Below are 21,152 nucleotides of genomic sequence, written 5' to 3'. Positions count from 1 at the left end.
GTCAATTATTGTACAAAAATCACTAATAGTTACGTTATAATATGCTGTGACGTCATAATATAATAAATTGCGCTGCAATATGACGAAGTTATAAAATGGGGAGTGTTTAATGAATTACAAATTTATAATAATTTACAAATTTGTAAATTTATATGATCTGAGTGGTGGGTTTTTCCATATATCATGCTGTAGTCAATTTGCCGATTCAAAATAAAAGGTACCCAAGCGATAACTGGGGTCAATACACTCTGCTAAGTATATAATATTGATCCAAAAAGTGAAATTCTAAGCAAACGAAAATAATCCGTAGCCTTTATACTACTGAAAATGAGCTCAAAGCAATAAACGCTCTTCTATGTTTATTAAAAAAAAGAAACAACTTTATTTACAAACACTTATTTTTTTTAAAATCTGCGAAGCTAGATAAAATCATACCCAACAATATTAGGAAAAAGTAATTACCACAAAAGTCAAAGATTTATATTCAAGAATGTCAGAAATAGTTAAATAAGCGGAACAAACAAAACATCTGTTATAAGCCAATGACGTACAAGTTTGAGAACTACCTAAACAAATCCTTACTGATCGTGTGATTCGCACGCCAATACCACAATTATAAATGTCAAACCATCAATTGTCAATAGAAACATGGCGTTACAATAATTCACATATAAATACACGTGATTAAAGACTATAGAAGTACACGGTAATGAATGAAGCACATAATGTAAAAGTACAAGACATGAAACCAAATTATACCCGAGAAGATTTATTTAAAACAGCTTCCCAGAGTTTGTGTTTTTGTGCATTGTTGCGCATACTCATTTAAAAATACACAAAATACGTATATATTCTATTTCGAAACAAATCACAGGATAGCCGTTAATATTAGTCACCAATGTGCTGCACTGTGTTATGTCAAATAAATGAATGTATATTAACATATAATATCAAATCACATCAAACGAGCATGAGTTGAATGCAACTGTGTGTTTTTTTTATTTATCCCGGAATAATGAAATCACGGAATAAAATATACAAGATGGCGACATCAGGGCTTGTACATGAGAATGTGGTAAGATAAATGTATAAGATGTGTATACAGATATCACTCACGAATCTTGCTGTCGATATAGATATTGTTTATGTTGCATGTGTGGTTAATTGCCAACACGACGCCAGGAGGATCATATCAATCAGACATACAGTCTTATAAAATATGTGTGCAGGTTTGCCCAGGCTATAATCACATTAGATTATACTGTAAACAGGTTGATTATTGGTTTATGTTTTATTCACATTCCCATTATCTTTTGAAAATGTAATTCTTATATTTTAAAATTGTGTTGTAGTAAAACATGTTTTATTAAACCAGTATGCCAATTTCTTGAAGAACGACATTCTGATTGGTTCACAATACATTCAGTTTGAACCTTTTCTTCCATGCGTTACATGTCGAATCCATATGGCAATATAAGCAGGCCCCTGGATACGAAACGCAAATAGTGATACTAAATCTTCCACAACGCGGCTATATTAATCGTGCGTGAGTATGTGTTTTATGCTTTATTTTATTCAAATAGTCTTGGCTTCAATAACATTTCAAAGGTGTGCCACAAGTGGAGAATCGTTGAAAATAAAACACGCAAATTATCAGCAAAATTATGAAATATTGTTTTTATTCGAAAGCTTTGTAACGTTGTGTTTAAATAATACATGCTGTAATTATAAACGTCCACAACATGCATACTGATTTTTCAAATATCATTTCATTTCAAAAGTCACGGATGATATGCGCCCGTCTGCGAGGGAGCCTTTCCCTTATAACAATGTTAGTACTAGACTGATTTCCCCATTAGTTCATCCTGCGTGATTAAAAACACCGTGATGACCTATTGTAGATAAACACACCACGCAGTACGACAATTTCAGACAATGCTAAACAAACCATTTGTTCTTTAATTTATGATTGATAGCCATGCCTTTTTACAAACTTGTATTTATTCAAATGAAGATAAATGTTGGCCACCTGCAAATAATACATTGTCTGATGAAGTCTACTGTTTACCTAAGTAGACACGAATACTCAATCATGGGATGTTAAGTGATCGATAGATAAATAAAGAAATTTAACATATTTTGCAGATCGTTAAAAATTTTAAATCTGAAAAAAAAATAATCAAAGTTTTTTTTTTCATTTTTTAAGATCTCTGAACATAATTCAAACTCAAATTGAAAACAATTATTGAGCTAATAGAGGAAATATTTTGAATTTCCCTAAAACTAAATAAAAATATAACTTAATTTACATAATTATATCATTACAGAAAATGCGGTTTCAAAATTCTTTTCACGTGATCAGTTTTCTGACACATTCCACTGTCTAATGGTGTTTCGACGGCTTTCAAATTACTGAATTTCAAAATACTCGATTTTTTAACTTAAAAAAAAGGTTTTTACTATCGCGCAAATAAGGGTATAACATGCGATTACTTTGACTTATCTGGAGTTTTTAAACCACTTAATTTTAAATGTCTGATGTATTTAACTATATTTGAGGGGAGGGAGCTTCCGTTGTATATGATTGGTGAAAGTTGCATTAATGCGTTAAGACCAACGTGTTATATAAATCCATATCTAGGAAACCATAGTCATGTGGGAAATCGACAACTTAAAATGATTGTATACATACATCGGCGCATTCTCATCAACATGCATAATCAATCTAGTTATATTGTTAATGTTACAAGGTCAATATGTTACAGATCATATGTGAATATTTCCTAGTCGTAATCAAACATAATTTCATTTGATTAGGTAACCTGCCTTTGTATGGAAAACAACTACTTCGGTGGATAATAATTTAATGCACTGTTTGAATAGAATCGTCAGTGGAAAAAAATTCTTATCAGTAAATGTAGTTACCTGTCAACTCATACTAATCAGGAGAGGCTCAGCATAATAACCCCATATACATAAAGATCAGTATGGGTATGCAGACAATAAAACACTTGATACCTACACCTTCGGAAACATGCGACTAAACTGTCGTTTCGTGTGAACGTGTTTTGAATACATATTTAGTGTTTAAACAAGAGACGGTGAAATTGAGCCACGTGTGTAGATAAAGACTTTCACAGCTTCGATACTTATCTCACCTAGATGAACTACTTCAATTCTTTTTCTTTTAACTCGAAACAACGGTTATTCATGAATACATCATTACATATTACATTAGAGAAAAGGGATTGGAAACTACTTGTATAGTACATGGCAATGGAATTTGTCATGTGTATTTAAATATTTAAAATTTATAAATTGGATTTTCTTGAGAGAGAAATCACCGTGAACTGTATTGTGCATGGCAAACGACCTCTGATTCTGAAGTGTTCTGATGTCTTGCGACTACGCCTTATTGAGCATATAACTCACTAATCACAAATCATGTGGGTTATTATGTTGGCTCTTTATTGATATATGTTACGACGCTTATGTCACACTGACTATAAATAAACGTGGCATGTTATGCATGTAGTTGTCTGTGATATTCGTCTTACGCATGCCCATCCACTAACTGTAAGTGTGCGTTTATTACACGCGATTTTGAAACTCCTTTGAAGGTGCGCGTCTACTTACAGTACAGAGGCGCACTCTGTCGAGGTTGAGAAATCATATGTTTGTAATACGTCTACAATTATATTGTCGGTTTTGTTTCTATAAGTATACTGGTAGTGATATTCTGCTCAAACCAGCATCAGTTTTTTTTTGTTTTGTTTTTTGAGAATGTGAATGTGAATACATTTCACTTGTTTTGTCGTGGATTCTGGGTTGACCCGTTTTGTGTGTTGCAAGTCATCCAATTTGTGTGACTAATGCAAGATTGGGAATAGAGCAGGAAATTTGACTGATGCACCCCACGGCGTTGAGTACCAATTAGGCTAAGTTAGAAAATGCCCTAGCTTCCTATTCTTCTTCTTCTTCTGTAGGATATATGCTTATAATTGTATATCTTTGCTAAAGATAGCATAGTACGCATTGTACATTAACTACCATTAATACAAACACAAACACCGATACATATTATTTAGTATAATAAAGATTGTGCTCCTGTAAAAAAATAATCACAAAAATAATAAACAATAATTCACTTGTATATCCCCTATCGTATGCAGTATCAGTGTGCCGTTAATGGATAACTCGCACTTGTTGATAGTGCATGGGATCTGTAATCTAGAAAGCAATATATCATTACAAGGTACGCGTTCCTACTTCTTACCTTAATTGTCTGTGTATATGCGATTGGCGCCATGGATTGTTTTGCACAGATTGATACATGGAAAACATGGGTGTCAATGTCGGCTGTCCTTGTTAAGTACTTCCCGGAATTTCGAAAATGTGAATTCACTTACAAATTGTGGATGTCGGATTCGGTTATATAGCTGAGATATATTGATATTATATATCAAAATGTACGATCGAAAAAGAATTAGTTAACACAATTTAATTTATTCATCATGATAAACAAATATTTTTGTTTTGTTTTTTTCAATATATTTACTCCTTTTGTCTGTCATAGATATGTACAATATGACTTTTACTAATTGTTTTGCCATTGTGGGTTATTATGCTAACATTTCCTTTGTGGCCTAATTATCGACATTATCGGCGTATGGCATCTGTTCAGTACTTACCTCATATACTGTTTACGTATACAGCGCACATGCGCATACCATTCTCTTGTTTAGTTATTTGTTCTTTTGTTTACAGGGATACACCACCATTAAAACAAAGATGGATAGCAGATCGGACTCGGCAGAAGACATCAACAACGCCAGGGAAGTAGCAAAACGGGCCTCTATCACCGAATGTAAGTTATTGACTTTGGCCGGGATCGGTATTGCTGTCTCGCTCTCTGGGATTCCGTTCATATGTAGTAGCGGTGATCAAACATCATTCGCCGTTGGACTCACTCTATTTTGTCTCGGTTTGCTCATCTTGATGACTATGTGCTGCCAGGGCATGATTTCGTCGATGCGGAGAAGCAGTAATGTAAGTGAGAGCGATATCGAAGACGACAGGGAAAGCCTTACGCGGATTGAGAATACACCGCTGGAGATCATACACAATGATAACGCGTACGTGTGTGTGCCAACAGCGGCGCCCATCGATGGTGAAAGAAACAACGATGGCGTGATTGTCCATATTAGGTAAGGTTCTGTGCTTCTGACGATTTTTATTAAAATGGGTTGGAATAGTGCCTACATGACAGTTGTGTGTATGTTTCATCTTCACTGCATGTCAAATGTACCATGTTAATGAATGGTAACATAAATACGACTACGTAGCCATACACGCATTTCCCGGTTAGAAGCTTTATAGTCCAAATGTTTTACATTCAGATAAAAGTACCATAAAATAATTTGATGTTTAACCCGCCTTCGTTCTCATGTAAAAATGTGTAATGCCAACATGACTTGTATAAATTCAAACCTTTCTAAATATATTTGTTTATGGTTTACGATTCGGATGTCATTATCAATTTAAGATTGAAATGTCTTCAGGAGATTACATTAGCTTAAGTCTTCATTAAGTCTGCGGTCGTTGTAAACAGCTGTATCTGGTTACGTGCTGTTATTCTGTGGTGATTAATGTTTCATGCGTTTTTGACAAAAAAAGGTTGGAATTGATTGACGAAACCGCATTGATAGGAACTGGAATTAAAATTATAAATTGTATAGGTTTGATTCACCTATCCTGCACTTTTTTGTCGTCTACCTTCTACGAGACCTGAAATTTGAGATGACAATGTCAAATGTCTTATGTATCATTTGCTCCCTAGCGCAATCTAGTTGTTTGGCTGCGAGGCTGATATATTTTGGCGGACACAACGCGATGTCCATGAATACTGTTCTTTGACGGATTTGTTATATTGATTGTCAGTTGTCTATTGTTTAGTGTGTACTGATGAATTCATTTTGCGAATTATGATAATCGATGTGATAGTAATAATGTGTGTATATTGATGTGACAGTAATAATGTGTGTATATCGATGTGACAGTAATAATGTGTGTATATCGATGTGATAGTAATAATGTGTGTATATCGATGTGACAGTAATAATGTGTGTATATCGATGTGATAGTAATAATGTGTGTATATCGATGTGATAGTAATAATGTGTGTATATCGATGTGACAGTAATAATGTGTGTATATCGATGTGATAGTAATAATGTGTGTATATTGATGTGATAGTAATAATGTGTGTATATCGATGTGACAGTAATAATGTGTGTATATCGATGTGATAGTAATAATGTGTGTATATCGATGTGACAGTAATAATGTGTGTATATCGATGTGACAGTAATAATGTGTGTATATCGATGTGATAGTAATAATGTGTGTATATCGATGTGACAGTAATAATGTGTGTATATCGATGTGACAGTAATAATGTGTGTATATCGATGTGACAGTAATAATGTGTGTATATCGATGTGACAGTAATAATGTGTGTATATCGATGTGACAGTAATAATGTGTGTATATCGATGTGATAGTAATAATGTGCGTTAATATCGATGTGACAGTAATAATGTGTGTATATCGATGTGACAGTAATAATGTGTGTATATCGATGTGACAGTAATAATGTGTGTATATCGATGTGATAGTAATAATGTGTGTATATCGATGTGACAGTAATAATGTGTGTATATCGATGTGACAGTAATAATGTGTGTATATCGATGTGACAGTAATAATGTGTGTATATCGATGTGATAGTAATAATGTGTGTATATCGATGTGATAGTAATAATGTGTGTATATCGATGTGACAGTAATAATGTGTGTATATCGATGTGACAATAATAATGTGTGTATATCGATGTGACAGTAATAATGTGTGTATATTGATGTGACAGTAATAATGTGTGTATATTGATGTGACAGTAATAATGTGTGTATATTGATGTGACAGTAATAATGTGTGTATATCGATGTGACAGTAATAATGTGTGTATATCGATGTGACAGTAATAATGTGTGTATATCGATGTGATAGTAATAATGTGTGTATATCGATGTGACAGTAATAATGTGTGTATATCGATGTGACAGTAATAATGTGTGTATATCGATGTGACAGTAATAATGTGTGTATATCGATGTGACAGTAATAATGTGTGTATATCGATGTGACAGTAATAATGTGTGTATATCGATGTGATAGTAATAATGTGTGTATATCGGTGTGACAGTAATAATGTGTGTATATCGATGTGACAGTAATAATGTGTGTATATCGATGTGACAGTAATAATGTGTGTATATCGATGTGACAGTAATAATGTGTGTATATCGATGTGACAGTAATAATGTGTGTATATCGATGTGACAGTAATAATGTGTGTATATCGATGTGACAGTAATAATGTGTGTATATCGATGTGACAGTAATAATGTGTATATATCGATGTGACAGTAATAATGTGTGTATATCGATGTGATAGTAATAATGTGTGTATATCGATGTGATAGTAATAATGTGTGTATATCGATGTGACAGTAATAATGTGTGTATATCGATGTGACAGTAATAATGTGTGTATATCGATGTGACAGTAATAATGTGTGTATATCGATGTGATAGTAATAATGTGTGTATATCGATGTGACAGTAATAATGTGTGTATATCGATGTGATAGTAATAATGTGTGTATATCGATGTGATAGTAATAATGTGTGTATATCGATGTGGCAGTAATAATGTGTGTATATCGATGTGATAGTAATAATGTGTGTATATCGATGTGACAGTAATAATGTGTGTATATCGATGTGATAGTAATAATGTGTGTATATCGATGTGATAGTAATAATGTGTGTATATCGATGTGGCAGTAATAATGTGTGTATATCGATGTGATAGTAATAATGTGTGTATATCGATGTGATAGTAATAATGTGTGTATATCGATGTGACAGTAATAATGTGTGTATATCGATGTGATAGTAATAATGTGTGTATATCGATGTGACAGTAATAATGTGTGTATATCGATGTGACAGTAATAATGTGTGTATATCGATGTGACAGTAATAATGTGTGTATATCGATGTGACAGTAATAATGTGTGTATATCGATGTGATAGTAATAATGTGTGTATATCGATGTGATAGTAATAATGTGTGTATATCGATGTGGCAGTAATAATGTGTGTATATCGATGTGATAGTAATAATGTGTGTATATCGATGTGACAGTAATAATGTGTGTATATCGATGTGATAGTAATAATGTGTGTATATCGATGTGATAGTAATAATGTGTGTATATCGATGTGGCAGTAATAATGTGTGTATATCGATGTGACAGTAATAATGTGTGTATATCGATGTGATAGTAATAATGTGTGTATATCGATGTGATAGTAATAATGTGTGTATATCGATGTGATAGTAATAATGTGTGTATATCGATGTGACAGTAATAATGTGTGTATATCGATGTGATAGTAATAATGTGTGTATATCGATGTGACAGTAATAATGTGTGTATATCGATGTGACAGTAATAATGTGTGTATATCGATGTGACAGTAATAATGTGTGTATATCGATGTGACAGTAATAATGTGTGTATATCGATGTGATAGTAATAATGTGTGTATATCGATGTGATAGTAATAATGTGTGTATATCGATGTGGCAGTAATAATGTGTGTATATCGATGTGATAGTAATAATGTGTGTATATCGATGTGACAGTAATAATGTGTGTATATCGATGTGACAGTAATAATGTGTGTATATCGATGTGACAGTAATAATGTGTGTATATCGATGTGACAGTAATAATGTGTGTATATCGATGTGACAGTAATAATGTGTGTATATCGATGTGATACTAATAATGTGTGTATATCGATGTGACAGTAATAATATGTGTATATCGATGTGACAGTAATAATGTGTGTATATCGATGTGACAGTAATAATGTGTATATATCGATGTGATAGTAATAAAGTGTGTATATCGATGTGATAGTAATAATGTGTATATATCGATGTGACAGTAATAATGTGTGTATATCGATGTGACAGTAATAATGTGTGTATATCGATGTGACAGTAATAATGTGTGTATATCGATGTGACAGTAATAATGTGTGTATATCGATGTGATAGTAATAATGTGTGTATATCGATGTGACAGTAATAATGTGTGTATATCGATGTGACAGTAATAATGTGTGTATATCGATGTGATAGTAATAATGTGTGTATATCGATGTGACAGTAATAATGTGTGTATATCGATGTGACAGTAATAATGTGTGTATATCGATGTGATAGTAATAATGTGTGTATATCGATGTGACAGTAATAATGTGTGTATATCGATGTGGCAGTAATAATGTGTGTATATCGATGTGACAGTAATAATGTGTGTATATCGATGTGACAGTAATAATGTGTGTATATCGATGTGACAGTAATAATGTGTGTATATTGATGTGACAGTAATAATGTGTATATATCGATGTGACAGTAATAATGTGTGTATATTGATGTGATAGTAATAATGTGTGTATATCGATGTGACAGTAATAATGTGTGTATATTGATGTGACAGTAATAATGTGTATATATCGATGTGACAGTAATAATGTGTGTATATTGATGTGACAGTAATAATGTGTGTATATCGATGTGACAGTAATAATGTGTGTATATCGATGTGACAGTAATAATGTGTGTATATCGATGTGACAGTAATAATGTGTATATCGCTGTGATAGTAATAATGTGTGTATATCGATGTGACAGTAATAATGTGTGTATATCGATGTGACAGTAATAATGTGTGTATATCGATGTGACAGTAATAATGTGTGTATATCGATGTGATAGTAATAATGTGTGTATATCGATGTGATAGTAATAAAGTGTGTATATCGATGTGACAGTAAAAATGTGTGTATATCGATGTGACAGTAATAATGTGTGTATATCGATGTGACAGTAATAATGTGTGTATATCGATGTGACAGTAATAATGTGTGTATATCGATGTGACAGTAATAATGTGTGTATATCGATGTGATAGTAATAATGTGTGTATATCGATGTGACAGTAATAATGTGTGTATATTGATGTGACAGTAATAATGTGTGTATATCGATGTGACAGTAATAATGTGTGTATATCGATGTGACAGTAATAATGTGTGTATATCGATGTGACAGTAATAATGTGTGTATATCGATGTGATAGTAATAAAGTGTGTATATCGATGTGACAGTAAAAATGTGTGTATATCGATGTGACAGTAATAATGTGTGTATATCGATGTGACAGTAATAATGTGTGTATATCGATGTGATAGTAATAATGTGTGTATATCGATGTGACAGTAATAATGTTTGTATATCGATGTGACAGTAATAATGTGTGTATATCGATGTGACAGTAATAATGTGTATATATCGATGTGATAGTAATAATGTGTGTATATCGATGTGACAGTAATAATGTGTGTATATCGATGTGACAGTAATAATGTGTGTATATCGATGTGACAGTAATAATGTGTGTATATCGATGTGATAGTAATAATGTGTGTATATCGATGTGACAGTAATAATGTGTGTATATTGATGTGACAGTAATAATGTGTGTATATCGATGTGACAGTAATAATGTGTGTATATCGATGTGACAGTAATAATGTGTGTATATCGATGTGACAGTAATAATGTGTGTATATCGATGTGACAGTAATAATGTGTGTATATTGATGTGACAGTAATAATGTGTGTATATCGATGTGACAGTAATAATGTGTGTATATCGATGTGACAGTAATAATGTGTGTATATCGATGTGACAGTAATAATGTGTGTATATCGATGTGACAGTAATATTGTGTGTATATCGATGTGACAGTAATAATGTGTGTATATCGATGTGGAAACAGCACTCGCACACATAATTCTGAACAAAATAACAATAGCTACTATCGTATGTAAATCAGCTATGCTTTATTGGCGTCCCATTACGTCATTCAAAGTAAAATATTAATGTTCTCTATGATTTTGCATATAATCATTCATTTTGCTAAGTTGTGTTTGTTATATAATATAGATATACAGAATATACAATACAAATCCCAGTCTTTTGAAGATTTATACTCGTGTTGAAGATCTACCCTGGGGTGGGAAGGGGGTTCATACTATATACGGTCGTAACATCACTTCAGGGGATTGCGCAGCTGCTTATTTCAGTCCACATGATAGGGAATGTTTGAATGTCGGTTATGTACGTGTTGTCCTATTTAGGAAGCAAAAACGCAATCAATTTTCAATTTTCAAATCGGTGACACATCAGCTACATCGTAATCCTTTAACGTACCGCTGTCCTACAGTAACATTCGTCATCTTAACAAGAATACAATATAATGAAGATATTAAGGCAGTTCGCGTCGAATTCACATTTTGCGTAACTGAGCATGTTATAATAATTGCACAATATGCAATGCATTATGGGAGAGAACTTCACTTCGTAATTAATGGACATCTATTTTTACACTGGAAACTAACAAAATTAAATGTAATTTTCATTAAAGTTCAAAAAATAATATTAAGATTCATAACATATCATTTTCAAAATATCTTTATAAATGGTATTCAAAGTATCCATGCAAATGTTTCTTATTGTGAATGAATTGAAGCCGTAAAACTATCCAAAACATGATTACCAGTGCAGTGCAAAATGTATTTATTGTTTGTCATTTATCAACTCCAAGCTCATAGGAGGCATTTTTTTTAATATACAGCTATTCAGCACGTGTAATATTGAGGTCCCATATTTCAAGTATAAATTGCCATAGTAATAAGAACCATATACGCTGTAAATATACGTCGGGTCGCAATACAATAGTCGTGTGTACAAGGGCTGGCTTGGTTACCATAGAGACGAGAAAATCATGGCTGGCTGCCCTTTATTTTCATATTGTATAAATAACGTACACTGATCTTTCTCGTATTGTACATTAGTGTACAGATTGTCTCATATTGTTTACTGGAATTTTGAATTAAATAATCATTATTTATTTTGGTATAATAAACAATGTTTAATGAGCGACACGTGAATACTAAAAACAGGTTGAATATAAACAGTTGGTATAAGATGATATTTGTAATTGTAACATTATTATATGCTATCAAGAAATCAAAAAACCAAATCATTAAAAATGCACGGTAACTCCTAACATCTATAATGATAATGTTACTCTCCAATCCAATTCTTAGATTCACGTGTAAGTGTGCCTCACTACTATATTAAATTCCACCGTAATATATGTGTACTCGGACAAGATGGGTGTCGATCAGTGAACGACTTTTTTGTTAAAGGGCGGTGGTCATCGAGCCAATGGCGCATGCGCGAGATATGGGACTCATATAAACAAAGATGGCGACTTTGACCGTTGCGCAGACCAGTGTGTATAAATTGAGACGTTACTAAGCTTTAACTATGTCATTTCTTTGTTGATTGGAAAGTGTCAAAGAAGTCATCGGCGGTAATTAGTTTACCTTGTGCCTTGGTTAAAATACATACTCTTGATTCCCATTAGAAGAGCGCATTGGATTGTGCGAAAATCGATGTTTATCAACACAACTGTCGCACATGCTCGGCGCGATGACCACCGTCCTTTAACATACATTGGCTGTTTGGCAAAAATGTAAAGAAATTACGTCACAATATCCTATTTGAAGACTTACAATGCTCATGATATCAACGATTCGTTCGTAGTTACATCCTGGCGCACAAGACCACCAACCCGTACACGGAAACAAATTAACGCGGTGTTTCAGTCTTACAATCGTGTAATAGATAGATATTTTGGTGATGATTTCATGACTAGGACAAATATTACCACGTGATACTGAAATCTGCAAGCAGCCTATTATCAAAGATGGCAAATTTACAAAACAAATTCCATATTACTGATAACAAAAACTCGTATATGCATCAAATCAACTCGAAATTAATTTTAAAAATGCATGTACTATTATAGCTGTAATAAGTTTCATCAAAATACCCGCTGTATTTTTTTTTTTATTTTTTTTGAGTTCTGAACAGAGAATCGTAACATGGAAATCATTATTCTACTAGCTAACAGTTGTTCATTATGCATATGTAAGTTGGGTGAGCTATCTAATCTAATAAATACATCAGACCTGCACTAAGCACATGTGTTCCAGATTTCACCGAGGTCTAGGCAGGAACGCGCACGTCGGTTATCCAACACTCAAAGACAAAGCCGCACCCTTAAGCATTTTTTTTTTTTTTTTGAAAAATACGTAGAGTGAGTTTTTTTTCATGCATCTACAATTATATCTCTCCTAGGAATGAAGAAAATCAGCCAATACAATTTACAGAGACGGAAGACGAGTACGCTCCGTGCCTCGGTACTAACGGTATAAACTGTGGCGATTACACTCGATTGACGGGACTCGAAGAAGATAAGGAAGAGCTTCCCACGTATGATCAGATTATATGCTCTGACGTTTGAGTGAACATCTGTGTTGCCGTTAACCACAAACCGACTAATCTAGACATGTGATATAACGACAGTCGGTAAATTTTCAAAGAGAATGGGAATACGGTGGTTATAACTACATGAACTTCATTGTGAGATTTACCATGTCGCAACAGTTTCTCTTGAAAACTGTCGCGCTTTATCAAGAGGATAAATGATATTAACAACGTAAAATAACGCGCATAAATCACCGTACCATGGTCGTGACTGTTAACAGTGCGGGTGATTTGTTCGGAGCAACTTGCATGTGTGGCGGCGTACGCGTATTTTCACTGGCATGTGAGAGAGGTGTTTCAACCATACCCATTTGACGATTCAAAGCGAAGGGTTCTTCACCTGCGCACGCGCGGTAATTGAGTCACAGACAACGGTAACAACGCACGCTAAAAACGCAAAGGCTCATGGGTAGACGCTTATTTGTAAACAACGACACGCTATGGCCGTTTGCCGCATGCGCAGGCGACGAATTCCTCCACCTTAAATTGGGATAATCATGGTTTGGACTCGGACCTCAGACTAATAATACAATATTTTCGTCTGAGCTTGGACATATAATATAAATAATAATTTATAATAATAATATTATTCGTAGCACGTGGTTATATATTTGTTGACAATTTAACCGCCAACACATGTCCACACTAATATATCCAATGTTCTTTCCTATCGTGTTACCATTTGACACATTCTAGTACGTATATCTTGAAAAATAAGATTCCATGGCAACGAACTGCTGTTCAAAGTAAGTGACTCTCCAGACACATTTGCTTCATATTGAGAAAATGGATTGAGTACTCGAGGGGCTCTCGGGTCAGTGAATTGTATTTCCCCCACGTTTTATGCCGAGAAATAAAAATAATGTGTATCTTTCGAATATGTTCTTTCAACCGGAATAATGGTTTCATATGCGCCCTTATGTTGATGACAGAGGAGTGTGTCGATGTATTTTCAGTATCAGTCTGTCGAAGTCCTTGTTGTACTACAATTATAGTTTTGTATTAACACAATAAAGCTTTTTATGTTTATTTCTTCTTGGAATTTTCATTTCTACAGCTGAATAATCTCATATTACAAACTGGTCCAAAATGTTAAAGCGGGAGAGTCGTCACCTGCGCACGCGGCGCGGGAATTGAGTCCCAAGCGACGATAACAACACACGCTAAAAACCCAAAGGCTCATGGGTAGATGCTTGTTTATAAATAATGACACGTTATGGCCATCTGACGTATGCGCAGGTGACGACTCCCCTGCTTTAAATTTCTATCCACGATTTGTGTTTGCAATCTGAAGTTCAACGACGCACGTTTGACTCGACCCCAACCAAACAGCACACCTATCCATCCACTTAGCTAGTAAACTGGTCATGTGTCCAAGATTACTAGTTGTATTCAGTTACGGTTCACTGAACTCTTGTTGTTTAATAGCACGACTAGACACACCGATACGTGTACAATTACTCTACGTGAACCGCGTGGCATTTTTGGAATACATAGTACATTTCTGTTATCGGTATTAATTACTGCGTCAATAGAGATTCACTGATTGAATAAATCATTTTCTAAATCGTACAACCTAATTAAATTAATATCTTGGTTTGCGATTTTTATTTGAATGTTAATTTGGTTAAATAAGATCCTGTTTTTTTTTAGTATATGTATATAATTGTTTATTTTCTGGTAGTATGTTTTGGTAATCACAGAAGCCTGCAAAGACATATATAATTGCAGGTTTTTAGCTAATATTAGCCGTGAAATGTTCTCGTTATCATACAACTGCATTAGCCAGAAAAACAAAAACTGAAACTGCCAATAGCCATGCGAAAGTGGACGAGCGAGAAGTGAGAGAACTGACAGTGCGTGTACTTCGTTATTATTGCGGAATATAATGTGGAGATTACTGTTGAACATAATATGATTTGTATTGTCAAATTAATGTCTCCAAATAAATTTCAAACCAGCGAATGTTAAATGCTCTCGAGATACTGGCAAAGTATTGAGTAAATTTGAATGTATATGTTAAATTTGCAAACAATTTTGAATGGGCACATATTGACGAATAGAATCGTCCGGGACTGTTGTAAGTTATAGAACATTCTAAAGTCATCTCTGACGTCCTCAAAAAAACATAGAGGAAAAAAACTACACCTTACTACAAAGTGGTCAACTCTGGCAGGTTGCAGAAAAGTGTTGTTATAAGAAGCATGTGTGTTGTTGGTATTTGCTGTACCCAGGTCAGTCAATAACACAGGGGTTAAAACATATCGTTTGGTGTGGATCGAATACAGCAAAATTATCGCAGATAAAACATTTGGAAACCGCAGATATCACAGTTGCTCGTATGATGATAGTATAGTAAAAATGAAGTAAAACATATAAAATTTGAAGAAAAAAAACACTCCGTACAATATTTAAAATCTTTTGGAGATAATAATTAAATGTCAAGGTGTATAGTACAAAATAACGTGAATATTCAAATCCTGTTTAGGTAACCACTCTCTCTGACAGGGAAACCTGAAATAGATCACGGAATTTAACACGCGTTCTGTTCTAAATCAGAACGCGGCTTGCATAGCTAGTTCGTCAGACGATGTGAGGCGCTGGGTAGTTAGAGGCGATGCGATGTTACCGGTGCACAGGGGAGTCTGCCTTACATCGGATTTTATTCAAACCTATAGCAATTCTGAGAAGCTCAGTGGACGCCGTATTTGTTATGCATTCATGAGCAGTTTCCAACTGCTTCAGCTTCTTTCCTTTTTTCTTATTTGTATGCTATTCCTATCATGGGTTCTATGCACCATAAATACATTTTACAAATTACTTACACTCGAATATTTGTCTATTATAGTCGAACAATCTCTATTATTTGACTAATTTCTCATACGAAAAACAAATTTACAATTTATATGTTTATCATGATACAGGCGCCGGTTGTGTGTCGTGGATTTTCTTTTGTAGTCATATGTAATTATAGTTATATGATAGAAATTATGATTGTCATGTTGATTACGTAATGCCAAAGATTTATAAGATAAGGATCTATGTACTTGTGCGCGTCAATCGAAATCATTTCTGACTTATGACATCCCAGAGCGCACGCGCAGACTAACCATAGATAGGGCCCACCCAGAACACTCTAGACCGACTCGCGTGTCTATTATTCGTAGTCTCATAGACGGTATATCCAGGCTCGATTATCGCCATCATCCACACACACAAAACAACGCAATACTTGCACAATACACGTTTTGGGTATAAACAAAGACACTAGTAAAAAAAGTCGAAGATAAACATAAAGCAGTTCTTTTCATAGACTCGCTCATTTGCATTAGTATTTCTAAAAATGTATGTCTGTCAGGCGATTCTGTGATCATTTCACAATCTCACTTTTTTTCAGTTCTCGTGAGATCTTCATCGCATATGGCAACATTTTCATAGACTCGACTTATAAATTATTGGCAATACAACGAAATATATACTTCGTGAAACTATCGGAGAGTCAACGAATATACAAAATGAGGAGTTCCAAAGAAATCTCCTGAAAGAAACAGCAATTACTTGCTATTCATCAGTATAGATGCATTTACCACGCACCACTAACAAGTAACCATTAGATTGGACCGGCCTAGATATGTACCCTGGTTTGTGATAACACTATGTAAGAGTTCAGTGGCTAAATGTATATGTCTCGTGTTACGACTCTAACACTTATGAATATAATGTTGACGTTCAACAAGGAACAAACAACATATACAAATACATTTTTTCATATTAATATTGAATATTAATATTAAAATTGGAAGTAATAAGATAATATCCCAAATTTCTTTTATTAAATTCGAGAGACCATCTTATATATTGGAATAACAAATTAAGATGACAGAGAGCGGAATAAACAAAACAGATAGATACTAAAAAATGTGAAGAAGACACCGAGACCTTGACCGACTTCAAAACTGACACAATTATATTTCTCACCCAGGATAAAATCCTTATAAGATTGATATAATTTTAGTATCTGTCAAAAGTATGTGCATTTTTATGTTCAGACGCGATTTTTATAGACCACAAAAAGGCATATTCCATCCCTAAAACCCGTTATTTATGAATACCTAAACATCAATTGTGAGATGAGAATGATATATCTACTTTTCACTGGTAGGGCGACCCCATATTAGTATTCTATATGTATAGAAATCCCACTCACACATAGGCTAGAAATGAAAACGTTACACTGTATTGGCAACGACAACAAAAGTGTGAAGGTCAAACCTAGCTGATCCATGTACATGTATAATTCAGTCGTACTATATAACTACGATTGAACGAAATTGACATTGATTCGTATCTCATTTAGAAGGGTAACGTTGTATCAAACCTTTACTGAGATTGCGCAATGCGTGTGGTTCCGATAATACGCGTTCACACATAAAGCTCGTCACTTCCATAGGAAATAGTCTGCATTTGGATAACACTTCCTTTCAACGCTTTAGAAATAACAGTTTATTTGATACTACCTCGATCATCACGTGGTTCTGCAGATAAACGATAAACGCCTATTCGATTTTCGTCTTCGATTGTTAAAAAAAATGTTCTCATTTCCCCAAGGGGATAAGGTGGATTCTGTGATCTCGGTAACATTGCCATGGAAACGAGACTAGTACAATTTATTTATCCGAGTAAACGATTGTGGCGCCTTTCTATGGACTCCATTCATGTTAGTGCTCTATGCCGTTCCTCCTCCAGACATCACTGTATATGCACGTTTTACAGTTATTTCGTCACGTGTCAACGTACCTTCAAGTAGAAACATTGCGCCGAAACAGAAATAGTGATAAATACGTACACATTATCTAAAACTGATTTATTGAAAGTGGCTGTTGCTAATCGTAATATTTGTTTGAGGATTTCAGGTAATTCTGGTGGGCTATTTTAGTGAGCAATGCACGACTACTTACGAACGAGGATAAACTAAAATGGCGGATTTAATGATGTTCTCGATCAAAAATATTGGAAAATCCGCAAATGGTCTGTTATTCTAAATACTGTAAACCATGCTCCCTTTAGTTAATTCAGAATATAGTTAGTTTAAAAGCAATTCTCACAATATGATTGTTGGAACTTTAGCAAAATTAACATTCTGTTTATTTAAATTTGCTAAAAATAGCACGTAGCTATTTCAAAGTGGATTACAGCATAGACCCTCTAAAAGTAGCTAAGTAACAGGAATAACGCTTCCAAGTGAAAGTGTCGATAACATCACTGTGGTGGCGCTTCTTTGTTGACAGTGTGACGTCAGGCGGATGTACTACAGCCGATAAGCAACTTAGTTAAAATAAATAAACAGTTCTCCGTACCAAGATACATCGTACATCCACCCCTCGCGCTTACTTTGATCTTTGCCGGCAGTTTCCCATCCCTCTTTTAGAGGGTCTATGATTACAGTAAACATCACCTCGTCTGTCATTCCTGAACAGTCATATAATGGTAAAAGATAAACACATTGTCTGGGATGTCGTGTTGTTTAGAATAATTCAATAACTCCAACTTACAATTTATGGTCCTGGCAGTTATTACCTATTTTCAATATATTGTTAGTACCTAGAACGGCGGTGGACACCAGTAATGAAACTAATCGTGTAAGAGCAGAGACCACGTACACTGTTGCAGGAATTATTAGTAGTGAATTTAATTACCAGTAGTAGAAGCTAAGCTTGAGTAAGTAAGAAAATCGAAATATATATTCGAATGTATAAGCGCGCTATACCCTGGAGTATGCTGGGGTCAATTATCAGAAAGCATTCATCACAAATTGTATGACTGTTGTGTGTTTTCATAATAAAGATCTTAAAGCGGGAGGGTCGTCACCTGCGCACGCGCGGGAATTGAGTCCCAAGCGACGGTAACAACACACGCTAAAAACGCAAAGGCTCATGGGTAGACGCTTCTTTGTGGCGACTCCCTCGCTTTAATGCAAAGCGACTGGTCTAACATAGAGTATATTGGCTGGAAGAACTGAATTTACAAATCGGTTAAACAAATAATTGAGCCGATACTCGGGGAATATTTTTGGAACATATTGGGTATTCACCCCCGAACTGAAACGGGAATGTTTCCTTAGTGAAGGATTCAAAGTGTGCCAATCGGAATCAGTTGCGTTGTTAACACGTTAGCATACTCACGCCTATAAAATCATATTTAATAGTAACAATCAAAGCATATATTTTATAATAATATTTCTTTACTTTCGTTAATTAATTAATCTACACATATGTGATTTGGACTGAGTTGTTGTTAAACCATTTTTTAAACAGTGGACCAGTCTGAAATACATCTTTTGAAACGATTTCGAAAATTACTGTACAAATGAAGTTTTTTTTTTTTTTGTTTTTTTTTTTGCGATTGCGACGGGTCGTTTCTACTTTATTGTGTGATATGTCATGAACTCATGTTTAACACGTGCCTGAATCGACAGTGGTCTGTGTGCTTGTGTTGTTGCCCCAAGACTATATAATCAATTACTTTGTAGGTTTCATTACACTCAGAAAGTAGAGATAGACAGAAAAGTACTACTATTAATCGTATCGTGTTGAATCCAATCTGATTGCAAATATTCGCCCCAGGAAGTGTTAAACTGGGGACGTCGATTGAAAACACAATTATCACAAATACGGGAACATGCTTTTTATTGATACATGCATGACATAGATTTGTTGATTAAAGCGGGAGGGTCGTCGCCTGCGCACGCGCGGGAATTGAGTCCCAAGTAACGATAACAACACACGTTAAAAACGCAAAGGCTCATGGTTAGACGCTTGTTTGTAAACAGTGACACGCTATGGCCATCTGACGCATGCGCAGGTGACGACACCCGCTTTAAGACCGGCGTTCCTAAAGGACTCAGCGACGAACCTCTAGAAGTAGCCCTCTAGCGACGAACCGCTTATGTGACGTAAGGGGCGGTATTCATAGAGATTATATTGTTTTGATGTGTGGTCATCCATCAATAAAAAAAAACACTTTTATACTGTTTTTGTAAATAATGAACGACTACACAACTAAACATAGTTTTCTATTTTATCACTATTGGTTCATCTACGTTATTTATTGCCCGTCACAGAAACATTTCGCCGCTAGAGGGCGCACTTTATAAAAATGGCATGTTGCGGTTATCTGTACTTTGCTATAAATATATCAATATATATATGCCAGTGTATTTGTTGTTATCATAATTTGTTTCTAAAAATAACATATATATTAATTTTAATAAGTATTTGTGAAATGTCATTTACAAATGTATGTATTTTAAAGAAAGCGTTAACAAAATTCATACTTTTATTCCATATAGCGAACTAATTCCTAATTTTCGAATTGTTAGTTTTCTACGGAATTCCGCTAGAGGGCGCATCCAAAATACCCGGATGACGAGCCTGAGTGGGGTTGTTTTTATTGAAGTTCTGTATTCTTACATGCGTAAATCAATAGATTAGAAAAGCAAAAAAGTCCCAGAACTCCGCAAATTTCTTCAGAATCGTGGTATA

At 34.5% G+C, this 21,152-nt stretch overlaps 1 protein-coding gene across 2 annotated transcripts in view; it reads left to right on the top strand.

Moving 5' to 3' along the window:
- Window positions 1-14,640, top strand: part of LOC144362830 (uncharacterized) — a 41,801-nt gene extending 27,161 nt beyond the window's left edge. Inside the window, exons 2-4 of one of the 2 annotated variants that reach the window (XM_085502950.1) lie at window positions 4,173-4,255; window positions 4,768-5,207; window positions 13,423-14,640. In XM_085502950.1, the coding sequence (XP_085359076.1) occupies window positions 4,792-5,207; window positions 13,423-13,588 (582 nt within the window). In that variant the 5' untranslated portion in view covers window positions 4,173-4,255; window positions 4,768-4,791 and the 3' untranslated portion in view covers window positions 13,589-14,640. The remainder of the gene's footprint in view (window positions 1-4,172; window positions 4,256-4,767; window positions 5,208-13,422) is intronic. The other variant, XM_085502951.1, reaches the window with a different exon arrangement.
- The last annotated feature ends 6,512 nt before the right edge of the window (window positions 14,641-21,152 follow it).

This window comes from Saccoglossus kowalevskii, chromosome 8 (genome assembly GCF_978046115.1).
Source record: "Saccoglossus kowalevskii chromosome 8, keSacKowa6.1, whole genome shotgun sequence".
Taxonomy (NCBI): Eukaryota; Metazoa; Hemichordata; class Enteropneusta; family Harrimaniidae; genus Saccoglossus; species Saccoglossus kowalevskii.
This window is presented reverse-complemented; position numbering and strand designations above follow the sequence as displayed.